The 16653-nt window shown below is 53.8% G+C and overlaps 4 protein-coding genes across 4 annotated transcripts; 2 read left to right on the top strand and 2 right to left on the bottom strand.

The window, feature by feature from the left end:
- Nucleotides 1-39: 39 nt before the first annotated feature.
- On the top strand, nt 40-1888 carry PG986_003320 (uncharacterized protein; the record flags this gene model as incomplete). The annotated part of the gene is made up of 5 exons (XM_066839542.1): nt 40-145; nt 204-260; nt 414-485; nt 633-881; nt 1173-1888. 5 exons carry the CDS (start codon nt 40-42, stop codon nt 1886-1888), a joined length of 1200 nt encoding a protein of 399 aa, XP_066704606.1.
- Nucleotides 1889-3129: 1241 nt separating this feature from the next.
- On the bottom strand, nt 3130-4109 carry PG986_003319 (uncharacterized protein; the record flags this gene model as incomplete). Its single annotated transcript, XM_066839541.1, has 2 exons — nt 3130-3683; nt 3779-4109. The coding sequence occupies 2 exons, from the start codon at nt 4107-4109 to the stop codon at nt 3130-3132; spliced, it is 885 nt and encodes a 294-aa protein (XP_066704605.1).
- Nucleotides 4110-7885: 3776 nt separating this feature from the next.
- On the bottom strand, nt 7886-8845 carry PG986_003318 (uncharacterized protein; the record flags this gene model as incomplete). The annotated part of the gene is made up of 3 exons (XM_066839540.1): nt 7886-8271; nt 8631-8708; nt 8773-8845. The coding sequence occupies 3 exons, from the start codon at nt 8843-8845 to the stop codon at nt 7886-7888; spliced, it is 537 nt and encodes a 178-aa protein (XP_066704604.1).
- A 3309-nt stretch (nt 8846-12154) lies between these two features.
- PG986_003317 (Pap 25a associated domain family) lies at nt 12155-15320 on the top strand (the record flags this gene model as incomplete). The annotated part of the gene is made up of 4 exons (XM_066839539.1): nt 12155-12380; nt 12432-12503; nt 12559-12777; nt 12838-15320. The coding sequence occupies 4 exons, from the start codon at nt 12155-12157 to the stop codon at nt 15318-15320; spliced, it is 3000 nt and encodes a 999-aa protein (XP_066704603.1).
- Nucleotides 15321-16653: the final 1333 nt, after the last annotated feature.

The following is a 16653-nucleotide window of genomic DNA, read 5'->3' as shown; positions in this document are numbered from 1 at the left end:
AGTAGCAAGCAGAAGAGAAGGATCTTTCCTGATATCGACATGTCGCAATACTACGGCGAGCAGCAGTGGCCCGGTGCAGGTGCTGGTGGCCAACCGGACTGGAACCACCAAACCCCGCCGCCGCCCCCTCCGCCCGCTCGGTCTGGTGAGTCGAAGATGATTCCAGGCTTGAGAAGTACGAGTTGACTGACCGTCATTCACAGGCGCAAGCTCGACCGTCCCGCGCGAAGAGTTGGCTGCGTTCTCGCATCAGATAGAGGGTACGTCGAAACGGAGTCCTGGTAGAGATGGAATTTGCGCAACACCTTCCCGCACGAACCACGATCGCTTCCTACTTGCTTCACCATTGGAGGCGGTGTGCCTCGATCACAGATGTCAAAAGGGAATCACCAGCTAACGATCAGCGCTTATAGAGGTCGAACGGGCCATCGATAATCTCGTTAAGAGCGGAAAGATGTTCTCTGGTCCTCCGATGCCCATGCGACGTGAGTTGGTCCCCTTTCAGCAGGGCCCGAATACCGGCCGATTCCCAACCCCACCCTCACGAGGACGAATGTCGGGTTCGATGATGGGAGGACGAGGACGAGGCCGGGCTTTATGAGAAGGATCAATGGTGGCTAACGGGATTGCAGACGGCCGTGGCTCCTCTGGACCTGGCGGTTCGCGTCATAACTCGGTCGGCGGAGAGTTCGGAGACGCGCGCCTGGGCAGTGGCAGCAGCCACACCGGCGGCGGCCTGCAAAACTTCTACGCTGCCCAGCGACACCAGTCCTCGCGCGGTTCCAACGAGGCTGAGCAGATGATGCAGGCAAAGCGGAGATTGGCAGCTCAGCGGGAGCGAGAGCTGCGCAATTACCATCAGGAGCAGCAGTACAACCGAAGTAGGCCGCCCTCTTCTGTATAGCACAACCAACCCTATCTACCTACCTATCATACCACAGACGAGTCGCAGAAAAGACAGTGTCGTGCAAATTACAAAAGAAAGAAAGAACGAAGATCCCGCAAGGGTGGAACCAACATGTATCATGTTTTTCTTTCCTCACCATGTTGCTGCAAATCCGAGCAAATTTCGTATTGACGCGTCTTCTCTCCATCCGCCTGTTACCGCTATCCCAAATCCACCCCTCAGAGTCATCGACAGTTTAAGAGTTCACGCTGACCAGATGTCGTAGCTGTTCTATCTGACGTGGCCTACCCCGTCAAGACGGAACGAGCCCTCAGCCCTGGCAACATGTCCGAGGATGAACGCCGCGACCTGATCGCCCGCCAACGAAGCGCACTCTATGGCGGCGAAGCATCTTTCAGCGAGAACGGCGGCTACCCCGACGAGGCGACTGGCGGTCGACCTGGTGGACCTGGCTTGTCCACTGGCCCTTCCAGCCACCGAGGCCCCTCCCCTCTCGCCTATGAATATGCACGTGGCGGCCTCGAGAACCATGGACAGCTTCAAGATGCTTCGGGATCCCGTGCTAACAGCAATGCGAGCCCTCAGTCCAACCCAGCCAGCAAGGGACCTTTCGACGCCGCTGTGCAGCAAGCCAACCGCACCAGCAACTCATCGCCCGGCGGATCTCCTCCTCGCCAAGGAGGGCCTGTGAGCCAGGGAGGTAGTGCTGTGGCACCTATCGGAACTCGCCCGTCGGTCAGCGCCCAAGCGCAGAATCCAGCCCTCAACAAGCGCTCCACCACTCCGTTGCCATCCCCATTGAGCCATGGTTTCAATGCAGCGGGCCATGGCGACGAAAACGGACAGGGACTCCCTGCATCTGGAGCTCCTTCCAACCCGGCCAGTGCTACCCCAGATGGCTACAACCGCTGGGGCAACGGATCTGGTGTCTGGGGCAAACAGCCTTCCGGCCTAGGTGTCCAGGCCAGCGTTTGGGGTTAGGTCCTGGTCCCATTCATTTCTAATTCGAGCACCGTCTCTATCGATGACAATGACGACATTGAATAATATCATTTCCAGCACAAAACACGGTGTTCAGGTCACTCGGGTTTCATGCACGAGGGAAAGCGTTGCCAGCATCAGCATGAGGTGTTCAGGGTCCTGTTATGGAATACGGAAATAGGGGTTTGATTCAGACCTGGGTGGTATTCCCCTGATTTGGAGTTGTGTTTCGATTCTTTCTTCTCTTCTGCACTGGATCATGTTCGCCTGTTGTTGGCCGGACCAGACGCTGAGATCTCGGACCTCGATATATAGGGGTCTCAGCCAGTCGGTGCGGTTCATTCAGGTTTTTGTTTTGTCTCGCCTTTTTCCTATTTGGTCGGCAAGAACTGGGGTTGGGGTTCCAAGGATACGAAAGACCGAGGTTATTGAATTTTGTTTTCACGGCTCTGTTGCGGTACGGGGGCAAGGGAAAGGCATATGGATAGGGAGTCGACATGTTGTGGATTCGGTGTGTTTTCTCGCGTTGGCTACACCCGGACGGAAAGGAGTTTGCTCATCACTATAATATTGCAGTACTGGGAGTTTGATATTCTTTCGGGGCAGCGCTTTTCCACACACAACAACAAAACTGGCGGTAATGGGTTGTCGTTTTCGGTGGTCTTGAAATGGTTGGTTTTCTGCAGCGTACGCTTGTTTGTTGGTTGGCATGGGACTCGTTGTAAAGCATCAAGGAGGTATCGCTTCTCGGTCTGCGCATAGGGGAGTTTGGCAAGCTCAGGAGGGGTCTTTGGTAACAAAAATGGATCAATACACACTTTGGGGCACCTGCACGTCGCATTTTCGGAGACATTGAAGACTACGTGATTCGTCATATCCAATCTCCTGAGTTCTCGATATAAGGGGCTACCCCAGACGCATTCGTCGCGAATATAGGGTGCAACAAGACATCAGACGCTGCTGTACCATCTGAACTTGTCTCCCTATCTTGCGGTACGACAGGTTGTGGAACATGGCCCCATAGCCGATCCGGATTCCTATCTCAGGCTGTCGGGAAGAATGGCATGACAAGTCGGGCTACGTGGAGGCAACTGTAATAGAAAACCCGAAATTGCATTTTGCATTTGGTACGCCTCGCTCTGAAATACAAACAAAAGATACAGATTCCCTCGCTTCACCCGAAATGTTGTGCAGCGCCTGCTCACAGCCCCCACCTCCTTGTCCAAATGGGAGGGACATGGTCAGAGACCCAAAATCTGGACAGCCGCGTCCAAGTTCATGACATCATCTGCCCTTGTCGCCTTCTCAGCATAGACCACGGTGCCTCGGCCGTCAATGGCGAACACACCCGCCTGCTGCCACTTGTTCCCCAGCGCCGTACTGGGCCCTTCCATATCTTCCTCGTCCACCGCCGCACCCGCCCCGGCCACTCCTCCTTTTGCGCTCTTGTTGCTGCTGTTGCTGTTGTTCTTCGCTCCAGCGCCCGCTCCGGGGCCCATGCTCCCCGTCCGGTTGATGGACCCCGCGACCTTCTCGCCGAGCCAGCCCTTTTCCTTCCACCCTTGCGAAAAGGTCGTCGGGTTGAACATGTACCACACGGACCCCAGCCCGAGGCCCCACGCCGCATAGATGGCGCGGTCCTCGTCGATGAGCACCTCGACGTTCCACGCGCCGCCCAGCAGGTCCATCCATTTGCGCGTCGCGTCGCGCGACGAGTGCGAGACGGCTACGCAGGTGATCTTGCCCTGGTGGCGGTTGGCGAGCGTTCGGAGGGCGAGGAAGGACTTCTGCGCGACTGATTGGATTGCATCTCTGCATTAGCTATGAATCGTGCATGCCGGGGCTAATAGTAATAGGATGTAGGGGGCCGAGGGTTTTCGCCCAACTTACAAGCACAGCCCACACACCGCAGGAAGAGCACGACGATGCGCTTCCCGCCGCCAAACTGCAACTGCCTGTCGCGATCGAGGGGTGCCAGGTCGCCCACCGTGGGGCACTCGGGGGCGATGGGGACGGGCGGCGGGAGCGGCGACAGCCAGGCCTGGGCGGTCAGAGGCAGCTTCTTGACCGTCATCCACTGGGCCCAGCCGCCGTTGGCCGGCTCGTCGTCCTCGGGCGCGCCCTTGGAGCCCTTTTTGGGCTCGGGCGAGGAGAAGTCGAACGTGTCGCTCTTGATGCCGACCTTGCGCATGGCAAGCTTGGTCGAGAGACTGGAAAACATCTTGGGTCGACTTGGGAATTATGCAAGGATATCCACTATTGAGTGACTCTCTTCTCTCTCGCTCTCTCTTTCGCTTCTCGGTAGGATATACAGCTGGCAGCCGATATGTAGCTAAGGAAAGTGCTGTGTGTTATTGGTAACAAAGGCGCAAGGGATCGACTCAGTTCGGGGTTTCAACCTAGCAGCAGGTCAATAAAATAAAGAGAAGGGAGACGTCCATTTCGCGTGGGAAGAAAGAGGGCAGACATGTCGCCGCGGAGAGGGAAATATGAAACACGCCTCGGTCGAGCTGGAATGGCACGAGGCTGAAACATACATATTGCTAGCTGGTGTGCTTCTTTTCCCTCTTTCCAGTCAGCTACTTTTGCTCCTGCGACTTTCTCTAGCCCCCTAGTCTTGCTTGAGACTCTAGTTTACCACTCACCGAGCCGCTGCGTCGCTTGTAGCTCTGCTTGGAGCTTGACACAAAGGAGCCGTCTCGTCGCCTTGGCTGTTCGAACTTGTACCAGATATCCCTGAGTTCCCCACCCATCCGAGAACCCTTGTGGGGGTGAAATAGATAGACAAAGAGATGGCCACTGCACACTTGCGCGCTTGCGGTCAGTGCTGCTGCCCACGAGCCCCCTACGCAACATAGCCCAATTGGCTAGGTAACATCGGACCTTGGGCTTTTTCCCCCATCGGGGCTGGCCTTCAACGGCCGGCCACTCACTACCCTAGCCTCCCACCTCCCTGGCACTAAAACCTAGAGAATCGGGATTAGGGTCAGGGGCAGTCGCGGAAATGTGGCGGGGCGGCTTGGGACGGACGAGGGGTCACATTTTTAGTAAGGGCCGAACCCCAACCTGAGCCTGGCGTGAGCCTCGCTCGGGGGCGTTGATGTATGAGCCCCGGCGTGCAGCCTGGGCTGTTAACCCCGTTTTGGGACGAAGTTCGTCCAATGAGCCTCAGGGTCTGTACTCTTCGTTTCTTTCTTGCTTGGGGTCCGGGCCTAGGTAGTAGACTCGATCGTTCTACAGCCAATGTGCCTTGGCCGATACCCGATCGGTAACGGACGAGGAATCAATGACCAGCCAGCTCAGTGCTAGGTCGGCCACGGTGGCACCAATAAACAGGGCGCCTGAGGATCCGTTCGAAATAGGTATGTATGTAGCATACGGCGGCTCGTGCCGTCTCGGAGGCAGATGGCCCGGCTGCTCAAGGCACCGACAGGACCGGGTGCCCCCTCTCATCGGTGACCATGGGCGGACTCGGCGCAAGACAACAGCGCTATGGACGTGTTAGCAAGAAGGGGAAGAAAAGCAAGGCTCAAAATGGCAAACAATAATACTGCAGGCAGAAATGAGCATGAGAAGCCGATCCAAACTGCCAAGTGATGCCCTCCAAGACCTATGTAAGATGTGGAAGAAAAGTAAAATAAAATCCCAAAGCAGCAACGGCTCTTCTTGGACCTTTCTTGGTGATGGCGATGATGCAGCCGTCAGAGTCCCCCTGCTTGAAATATCGAGTTTGTCCGAGGGACAGTCTCACACCGGGCCAGAAGAAGCATGGGGCTCCCCGAATTGCTTGGATAGGCACACAAGCAAACATGGGATACAGGTTATACGCGACAAACAACTTACCTGGAACAGAAGTAGCGATCAGTCATGGAAACGCCGACGCAATGAGCAGACCCCGCGCAGCCGACTGGGGGCCAAGTCTGCGGCAGAGGCGGATCTGATTAGTGGCATTGATCTATCAAGCGGCCGGACTGTCTAGCCACGAGCCTCCATCTCATGAAGGGCGGACGAGGCACAGTGCTTGGATCAGGCCAATATAAAATAAATGGCATCGGGTAAAGAGGGGGGCAGATTTTGGGCTTGGCGGCCCATCCTGAAGAGGTAACATTCTGGATGCCGTTGCCCGTGTTTTCAAATTGATATAACCACCCTAAAACGGAAGGTTTGCTGATGAGATCCGTATCCGTAGATCCTCCTAAGCCGTATGGAACGAGCTTCCGGTGAACAGATATCTCAACGGAGACAATGATCAGGTGCGTTGCGAGAAAGGAATCACGTGGACCCGGAAAGCCCAGATACTAGGGTGCCTTGGTGGGTGGCTATTTACCCCAGATTCTGAATCTCATGTCTCACTCCTCACCTTGGTGTTTTTCGGTGTAGCTGTGATGCATGTCCATTCATCGATGGCACGGTCCATACAGTCAACGAGTTTGCTCGTCATGGGCCATACTATATGCGCTATCGACAATAGTAGCTGGACGACGAGCGCATCACTCGGCTCACGATTTTGGCTGCCCGTTTCCATAGACAGGAACGTCAGCATACAGATTTGGCCCAGGCATATGGCCGTCATACGAGAAAACATGCAAGGCGGTTCACGCTTGCCGAAGTTCCCCTTGGCTGACCGCTATACGTAGGGACTGCCCAGACAAATGCCATCCAATTCTCCATCATAGGACGCATTGAGCTTCCACCTCACCCACCTGAAGGAAGCATTCAACTGGTTCGTGGCTTTAAGATCAAGAGAGCGATTAGACGGACATACGTGCCTAAATGGATGCGGACGTAATGGAGACACACGCCGTCGACTGTGCCGCCAGGTTCGCCATACTCCATCGCCATAGTTTATGAATTGATATCGGCTTGGACGAGCAAGCCAGACTTCGCCAACCGCTTATTGTTGTGAGACGAAGTATCAAATCCGAACTGACATCATCTTAGACGCAGGCTGGGCAAGACAATCTGCTGGTCTGCTGATTGAAGCCCCATAGGAGGGATGGCTTACCAGTAGCCCCCCGTGGCAGGAGGTACCGACGTCACAGACCTGGTTAACAGCGTTGGCTCTCGAGAACTCCGATGAGAGCTGAAGCCAACGCCAGTGACGAAGTTTGGAACGCTCTCATGTCTAAGCCGCCGTGTCAGTCGGCGTCTTCCACACTTGAACGACTGAAAAGATAATTGACGTCACATCAGCCGTGCTTGAGAGACACATTGCGAGCCTTCATTGGGATGTCGGAATCCTCAACTCGTTCTGTGACTGTTAGTTCTATCAATCATGAGAGCCGACCCTACCTTTATTAAGCCGAGACTCAAACAGAGATCATGTCAACTGAGCATGCCGAAGTGACCTACTAAACATGTCGTATAAGGCGAGAAATGCTAGGATTCCAGGAGAGGCACAGAGGAACGTCACTGAAAACCCGCACTAGCCCTCCGCGTCTGAGTTGCTGACGCGATGAGTATTCCCAGCCTTCTCCTTCGTATGAGCATGCAGTGCTTGCTGACGGTTCCACGAACATGGTAAGATGTGCAGGACAGGATCGGGGTTTGATTCGTCAACCTCGGCCACAGAAACCGTGGTACAGACTTGTCAAGCGTTAAAATCTGACTCGTCGCTAATTTCGCGTGCAATGCTGGGCTGCGCGGGACGGCTGAGGGCTGAAGGTCGCAGGCAGGCGGATGATTGCCGCTGCAGAGACCGTGCGTTGCTGCAGGCAGTGGGCACTTGCTGGACATCCGAGCCCTCGTGAATCACACCCACTACTGCGTACCTCATATGGAAAATAAATGGTCGTATTGCCACGATAGCTTCAACTGTGTTCGACTCTGTTGCTCATGGAGAAGCGTTGCCACGATGCAGGGTCAATGACCAGTTTGTGCCGACGGTCGGGTGCCTATGTAGGAGTAAGCACTTGGCCAATTTGGCCCGCCTCATCGCTGGCGTGTATGCATGATATCAGACGAGTTGAATGGGTCAAATAGCGGGGGTGACAAGAGTCAGCAACTTTCGGCAGCGATGGTTCGTCTCTGCATTCGGGACTTTGGGTACCCATCCAGAGGAGGAGGAGCAGAAGGGGGGGAAAGGAGTCGGGGGTGGTTTGAGTGGGGAGCAACTTCCAGTCCATCAGGTAAGATTGGAATGGCTTGGTTAAGGACCTTTGCGGTTGCTGAAGGTACTTGCGAAGGAGCTGCTGCAGCGGCTGCAACTGGAGCAGGAGCTGGCATTGAAACAGTTGACCACAATGGGCCAAGGTCCGGGGCATGGGCATGTGGAAGAATGTCTCGGTCGAGTGGTGACCAAGACGGGGGAGCGTTCAGATCAGAACGACCTGTCGCCAAAAAGAAATGATAACCCACAGCTGGCTGGCTGGATTTGTTGCGTGCTGTATTGTGACAGTGTGCCTGTGTGCCTTCGAAAATAGAACACCGGCCAAGGCAGTTCGGCTAACCCACTTGTGGCCATGGGGCCCAGTCCAACGTCGATAATGCATGCCTGCCAGCTGGGGCTCTCTCCATCGCGGAAAGTAGGTGTTCGTACGGTGGAAGGATGAAAGAAGGATTCGGGGAATATTGATCGATCTCAAGGGTGTAAACGCCATTTTTTCTTCGGGATGGGCATTTGCGAGTTATTTAAAGAATGCAGGACATACGCATCCTAGAATGCCGTCGCCGAGAGGAGGAGGCAAAGAAAAAAAAGTGCCGTCGGCAATGAGGCAGGGGAGCGAAACGGGCATGTACATACCATTCATTCCTAGGTCAATGATGACGATGATGGCTTTGACGGCGGACAACTTGCTTTCTCGTTGCTGGTGTCTGGTGTCTGGTGTCTTGTCCAACCAGCAGCTTGTCGTGCTTCGATGTTTGACTTCCCTCTAACTGCGAACCTCCTGTCATTTGGCAGATTGTCCCAAACTCTACGGGGATTCTGTCTCGGTAATTGGTGCTGTCATTCATCATGATGGAAGCATGGCCCAGCACAGACTTGGCTGGCCGCTCGTGCTTGACTTTTTGACAGCCTCTCCGCTGGCCATTGAACGCTCTCGAGGCGTTTCTGGTGACTTGGACTTTCCCCTCGTTCGGGCTGGGTTGATCCATGAATGCTTTGCTTTCCAAATAAGCCTTGCCCTGTCTGGGCTTGCCTGCGCTCTACGCCAACTGCTTGGGGAAACGGTGAAATTCTGGAACGACGAATTGGCATTTGCCGGCAATGGTCAGTAGGCTGTAATACCTTACCTAGGAGGTATCTTGCCCCCATTGGCAACAAAAAGTACCTACCTAATGCATTTTAGGAGGTACCTTCTATTAGTATGCTTATAGGCCCGCCACCCAGCGCGGCCAGCTCAATTATTCGATGACCAGTGGAAATGGCACAAGTTACAACCAACATTGAGCCGTACCGTGCCGGGTACACTGTCCCCTCATCACCGTCTCTCTGCTTTGCACCAACGGACCAACACGTAGCAGCAGCATGCATGTGCACAACTCTTTGCAGAATGAAGAACCAAGAAATACTTGATCTTTTGCAAGTATAAAGACCATGTTGCGATAGGTATACGGCACTAACTAGGCCAAGAAGAACGTGGACGGCATTACTTCATTTTAAGGGTTCGGCGTGTTCGGCATTGTGCAGCACTGTCCAGCTGAGTCGGCTTTAACATACAGCCAGCCAGCCCCCAGTGTTTGTTGTGCATGCGTCCTGACTTCATCGATGCCGGCCAAAAATAACCACAATTGCACCGAATTCTAAACAGTGTTGGATCTTCGCACTATTCACTGTCAAATTAGAAATAGTGCTGCATAGGTCGCCCGTTTAGCGCATCGAATCGTACTTTGTATGACCGTACATCATGTACCTACATGTATACGTATAGGCCGCGGGCAGCCTACCTGACTGGGTCGTCAGAACTAGCACGAGCACTACAGCACCCGGAACTACTCGTTTCCATACGGGCATTGCTGGGAATTGGACCCCTTCAATCAATTGACCAATTCAGCAGTAGGCTAGAAGGAGGAAGCGTAGCAGTCAGTTACGTGTAGGTCCATGTCGTTCGTGACCTGGGCTGTAACCGTGCCCATTTGATCCATCCGTCCATCCATCCCCCCATTTGACCCAATCAACCACTCATTCAGTTGATGTGACTTTGCCCAGGGCCTACCTACAGTACGTATCACGTCTAGTAAGTAGACGGGGGCTCGTTCTTGTTCGTATTCCACTACTTCCTGGAGACCGTCACACACATTCTCTCTCCTCTCTCTTGTCCTGTCCCGCACGCAACCTCCTACTCTCAGAAAGTCGACATTCGCCCCGAGAGCGAGGTGTGGCAGATTCACCTAGCAGCTGAGACCGAGACGGACGGCCTGCACCGCGGAACGCATAACATCATTCTTCCCCCATCAATTTGCCCGGCCCCCAGGCTTTCTCGCGACAGCCCGCCCCTATAGAGCCGACACCCTCACTCGCACGCACACACAATCCACGCCCAACACACATACACACGTCGATTCGTGTTGTTTGTCCCGGCCGTTGTTCCTTCCTTCCTTCCTTCTTCTTGCCACATATTTCAACCTCAGCGTAGCACCATTTGCTACCCATTCACTTCTCTCCTTGACAGGCTTTGCTAGGATGCGATAGAAGGAAGCGTGGTGCATACTACCATTCGGCCGTGTTCCTCGACTTGACAGTTGGACAGCATCCTTTGCGAGCGCTCTGTGGTAACTTCGGTAGACGAGCGAACGATTCGAAACGTACTTATGTCCTTAGCTGTCTTCTCTTCTTAGCGACCGGCACACTTGCATTCCCACGCGTATATCGATACCCTTCCTCGAGGCGACGAAATCATTGTTGCATACCCCAGGCAAGAATTGTGGGATACTAGGAAAAAGAGACGAGAAAGTCGAGCGTTCAGCGCGAAGTAGGAGCAGAGCAAGCGCGCTTTGGTTCTTGTTGACCCGAGGCGAGAGTGTCCAGCGTGCATTTCATCATTGATCCCAAAGCGAGTGCCGATCCTCCGATAACTGGGCTTTTGGACTGATCCATTCACTCGTTCGAAACTCCATAGTCTAGGGCTACTGTGCTGCTGCAGCACCATTGGCCTTGGACCAACAGCAATCGCCGGTGAATTCGGCCGACCACATCACGGCCGTCTACTTGGCCCTGCCTTGCACTTCATTTATCGAACGAGTTACTCGGCGATTCCTACCAGTTCATCAGGGGCACAAGTCACAGCACTCGACTCGCCGCGTTATCTCCCCCTCCCTGCCTTAACGCCGATTGTCTTTCGACCACAAAGGCTTTATCTTAGCCAGCGACCAACTTTTCATGGACACCAGGCCAACTACGGCAGACTCAAAACATCATTATCCCCCAAAACTGCTTTGGAGTCGCTCAACGTCCAGTCCTGCTATCCCGAGACTCAACTCTGTTCTTTCTCCAACGCCCCCTGCCTCAGCGACGCCACTGAGCCCCGCTACATTGAGCAAGTCTCCTCACAGCGGCCAGCCGCATATCGACTTGATCCCAATCCTCTTCCCGCATCAATCTTCTCTGTACCAGGCCCAGCTTCTGCAGTACAACAAACTCATTGCGCCGAGTAGGGGTAGAGGAGGAGGAACAGGAGGGCTTCAAACACCTCCTTTGCCGCCCATTCTGTCGACGCCGACCATTCACATCGGAGGAAATCGATCTCGTTCGACATCCAAGGTGTCGAATAACAAGGATTCTACCCGCTCGAAACCGGGCTCGCAGACTTGCCATGGGAATAGAGGCTTGCCGAACACCACCAACAAAGCCAGTTGTGCTGTTATAACAGGGAAGGAATCTTCTGCTTCCCTTTCCATTCCTTCACACTCAAACAAGATGCCGCAAAAACCGCAGGCACGGACAACTGCGGTACCGTCGGCACCAGCGCCTGTGACCTCTAATCCGAACCAAAATCAAAAGACGCAAAACACTCTACCTGTCCGTCCGACTGCAGCCTCGACATCACCTGCGACACTTGCAAGTGTGGCACCGCCGACTCACTCAAACTCAGTGCCCTCTACTCCTCATCAACACGCGCGTAAATTCTCGTTCGAATCACGGGAACCATCACCCACTGCGAACCATGGCCATTCACCCCGCTCGGCCTATTCCGAAACCAACGGCAACCTGCCCTCCCTAAGACCGCTCCCCCTCGCAGTGGTGGATGTCAATATGAGACTATACCGGAGCGCTCAAGGCGACGAATGCCTTACAGTATAGGGAGTGAGCGGCTAGACCGATCGGACATGACGAAGGTCCAAAACAAACTGACCGAAGATGTCGAGAAGAAGTTGAGTACAGACATGAGGGAACTTTACGATCGGTTAAAACCGACAGGGGCCGTTGAAGAAAAGCGAGGGAAGCTGATTCAGAAGCTGGAAAAACTCCTGAATGACACATGGCCGGGCCACGAGATACGTGTTCGCCTTTTTGGATCATCAGGCAACCTGCTGTGCTCAGATGATTCTGATGGTAGGTTTCGGGTTGTTATTTGCCGGTTAACCTCGTGCTAACTCGCTCTAGTGGATATATGTATCACGACCCCCTGGAAAGAGCTCGAGGGCGTTTGTATCCTTGCGGACCTCTTAGCTAAACGTACGTAGCCATCTCAAATGCACCATCCTTGTTAACCTGTGCTAACACATTGCAGATGGATTCCAGAAGGTTGTTTGCGTTTCGTCCGCCAAGGTACCCATTGTCAAAGCCTGGGATCCTGAGTTCCAACTTGCCTGCGACATGAATGTCAACAATACGCTCGCGCTCGAGAACACTCGCATGATCCGAACATACATTGATATTGATGAGCGGGTGCGGCCTCTGGCGATGATTATCAAATACTGGACACGGCGCAGAGTAATGAATGATGCGGGTAAGTAAAGACTTCTGGCAAGGGGCTATGCAAGAAAAATGATGCTAACAGGTACGGCAGCATTTGGTGGCACACTCAGCTCGTACACATGGATATGCATGATCATTGCCTTCCTGCAGTTGCGTAAGCCTCCTGTGGTTCCGGCGCTTCACCAACAACTCCAATATAGGCTTCCAAAGAAGGACGGAGAGCCAAGTCCTTTTGCCGACGATGTTGAAAAATTGCGCGGCATATGCGCCAAGAACAAGTCGACACTGGGTGAATTACTGTTTCAGTTCTTCCGATTTTATGCCCATGAATTCGACTATGGAGAGCATGCCTTGAGCGTCCGTTCTGGGAAGCTGATGAGAAAAACCGAGAAAAAGCACTGGCACCTTGCCATCAACAACCAACTGTGTGTGGAGGAGCCATTCAACACAATGCGCAATCTTGGCAACACGGCTGATGACACATCGTTCCGCGGCATTCATCTCGAATTACGCCGTGCCTTCGAGTTGATCTCAGAAGGAAAACTGAGCGACTGCTGTGAGCAGTTTGAGTTCCCGAAAGAAGAGGAGAGGATATTCCAGAAGCCAGTCTCGGCACCCCGGCCTGCGCTGCTTAGAAGTGCTTCGCAGCAAAACAACCGGGGAGGACGAGGCGGCAACGGCAGGGGCGGGAGGCAGCAGGGCCAGTATCGAAACAACAACCACGGAAACAATCGCAGAGCATCATCGAGTACGGCATTTGACAACGGTGCAAATCAAATGTATTTCCCCGGTTATCCATTTGTCGCATCTCAAGACGGGTTGAATTACATGTCTCATGATGCTCTGGCGCAGACTTTGTCGGCGTTACAGCAACAGGAAAACAACCTCCGTTTTCTGCAATACACCCAAAACCAAGCTTTTGCACAACAGCAAGCCCTGGCACACGCTCAAAGGATGCAGGGCGGAAACGCCTCACAACCCCAGACGTCGACTGAACGGTCACGAACGAACTCGATTGAGAACCCGCCTCTTACGGCTCCGCTGCGCCCCGAACTATACTACTGGCCGTGGCAAAACCAGCAGTTCTACGCACATCAAGGTTTCACTACCTATCCATCGTCACCATCCAACGGCCAAAGCGCCGAGCCCCGCCGCAGCCCTCATAGGACGGTCGCCGCGAGCGAGACTGGCGCAACGGCCTCCGGAAGCTCGTTACGATCTCAGTCCCAGCCAGCGTCTCGGTCAATGCCAGTCGCGCAACCTGTGCCAGGTTTGCCTGGAGTACCCCCTGTGGTGAATGGAGGGGCACCGGGCGCTCTTCCGCGGCACGTCAAGGCACGGCCCATCCCCAGCTTTATACCAGACGAAGCAACTGATGCTGATGCAAACCCAACTGTCATCACGCATACCTCTCCTGCGGATGACAAAGGCTACGGCTACTACCTCGATCCCAATAGCTCCAACTCGCGACCAGTGGCTGTGGCAAATGGAATGCCTGCTTTTGGGGACCTCGGCCCCCAAGGATCCACTGCAGGCCGGAGACGACTTTCATCCGACCAGTTCCCTCACAATATCTTTGACAGGATACAAAAGCGGACTTCGCGTTCCCCTTCCCCTTTAGGTCATGGCAGAGCCTACTCTGTGGGGACCAGCCCGACACCGCTGGCTTCGTCGACATGCCCTTCAGGGGTTAACAAGCCAGTCCCGGATGGGCAGCCGATAGTTGTTAATGGATCAGGGTTCAAGCCGGCAGGCCCTGCGTCGAAACGTGATCAGGCAGTGCCAGCTGGATTACCCCAAGTAGACGGGTCCTTCAAAAATCCGCAGCAGGCGACCCAGCCCCGAGTAAATGGCGATTTATTACAATCACAGGCGCCGCTAGCTCAATCCATGGCGCCATCTTACGCGACAGCTCCAAACCCAGAGCGCCCACTCGTTGTGAATGGCTCTTCGTCAGCTTCGCAACCGCCCAACTACGTGCAATCATCACCACGCTACACTAATGACATGGTGTCGGTGACACCAGATGGAGGACTCGGTCTTGCCGCTTACCCTGCGGCAGATTACACAGGTCCTGTAATGGATCCCTCGGCTCATTTCCAAAGGTTTACTCCGCGCGGCCCACCAAGCCAGCTTATCGCACAGCTTGATCTAGCCACAGGAGAAAAGGCACCGACGACAGACTTGCAACACCTGTCACCTGTTTATGAGACGGTGACACCTTCGCCAACTTTGACCCGTCGGTTTGATCTACCTCTCTACCAAGCACCAAGTCACAGCAACGCTCCGAGCCAAGGTCAAGATGTCAAGCCTGAAGCGAAGACAAAGGCGAAGCCTCGGGCTGACGTGGCGTCCTCCAAGGTTGAAGCTGCTCATTCAACGAACCATAGGGCTAACGGCCCTGCGCGGGAGAATGGACACGCCAAAGGGGCCAAAAACGACCACGAAAGTGGCGGTGGTTGGCAGAAAATCCCAAAGGGCAGGAAAAAGGCTGCCGAACTCAAGAGCAAGCAAGAGATGTACCCACAGAGCGAGCAGCCGCCCAAGAACGAACTCGAGAGAAAAGGGGGGTGAAACATTCGCTGCCGTCAGCCAGTCGATGGCCGGAAACGGCCAGCATAGTCTTCCATTCTTGGATATACGACATATTTGGCATGCTCATCTCATCATGGCATAGAGTGTCCATCTTAAGGCGCCTTGGTGGTATTGGACAGCGCTTGAACGTCCAGGTTACTTGAAACAATGGCCCGAAGATGCATTCAACAAAGGATATAGCGAAGGGTCAAAGACCTGTCCTGGGAATGAAGCCCCTTGTTGGCGTCAGTGATGGCCGGCTCGGAGCGACAGACCCGGCCTTAACCTGGCTTTTAGCCCTGACCAGTCTTGCAATCACAAGAGGGGGCCGAGAGCTGGCGAGCAGATGGAGTTGAAATAGCATTTTCGCGTCCACCAGACCGGATTGGTACGTGGGCACAGCTACGCGAGCTGATGAATCTCAGATGTCAGTTGAATTGGTTTGACGTTAAGGAGTGGTTCTGAATTACGGATCTTGGAAGCAAAGGGGGTTATAAGCAAACGAAAGGAGCACGGAGTTGTAGGGCTTATATATTATATTATTGTATGATTTCGGAAAGGTGGCTGAGATATCCCAAGCGAGAGAGAAGGCGAAAACATGTCGTCTATGGACGGCGGCGAAAAAGCATGCGTCGGACGGAGCGCAACGATATGATCATGGCCTCAGGTACTTTATCCTAGGCAGTCGGCATGCTGTCGCTGGTTTGAGCAAAAGTTCCCTAAAAATAGACGGACTTATAGAGGGCGTAGGTATGGAACAATAGCAAAAGCAAGAATAAAAAGCACACAAAAAAATACCAGAAAAAAAATTTAGCAAAAACAAAACAGAACAGCCCTGCATATATGGCGGCGAGTGAGTAAGTGGATGAGTGAGTGACCCCAGAAGCGCTCAATAGTCGGTCATGTTGACAAGAGCTGGCAGATGGCCGCCACTTGGCGCTTTAGTAAGCACTGCTACATTCTAGTTGGCACTCACTGCCATTGCTGAAAGCAGCAAACGTCACCAACCAACAGGCAGCCGGCCTAAGGTTAATCATACACAGAAGAAAGAAAGGTATCTTGCCATCAGCCCCTTCACTTGCGGCAAATTGAAGTAGTATGTGTGTGGCCAAGAGATGGTGTGCGTGAGGTCTTTATTATTCTGTTTGATTTGATAAATCCAGGACAAGAAGCCATCGTGACGACGGACAGGCGTTGAAGTCATCATGTCATGGTCGTCCTCGTTGAGTTCCAACCCTGGGCCCAACATGAGACTCAGGACCCGGGATCGCTCGAAGCCGCTCGTAGAGAAATTTCATGTTGGTTTCGTCGATAATTCCTTCCATTTCGTAGG

Source organism: Apiospora aurea, assembly GCF_038362705.1.
Source record: "Apiospora aurea strain CBS 24483 chromosome Unknown utg000002l_segment0_segment0, whole genome shotgun sequence".
NCBI lineage: Eukaryota > Fungi > Ascomycota > Sordariomycetes > Amphisphaeriales > Apiosporaceae > Apiospora > Apiospora aurea.
This window is presented reverse-complemented; position numbering and strand designations above follow the sequence as displayed.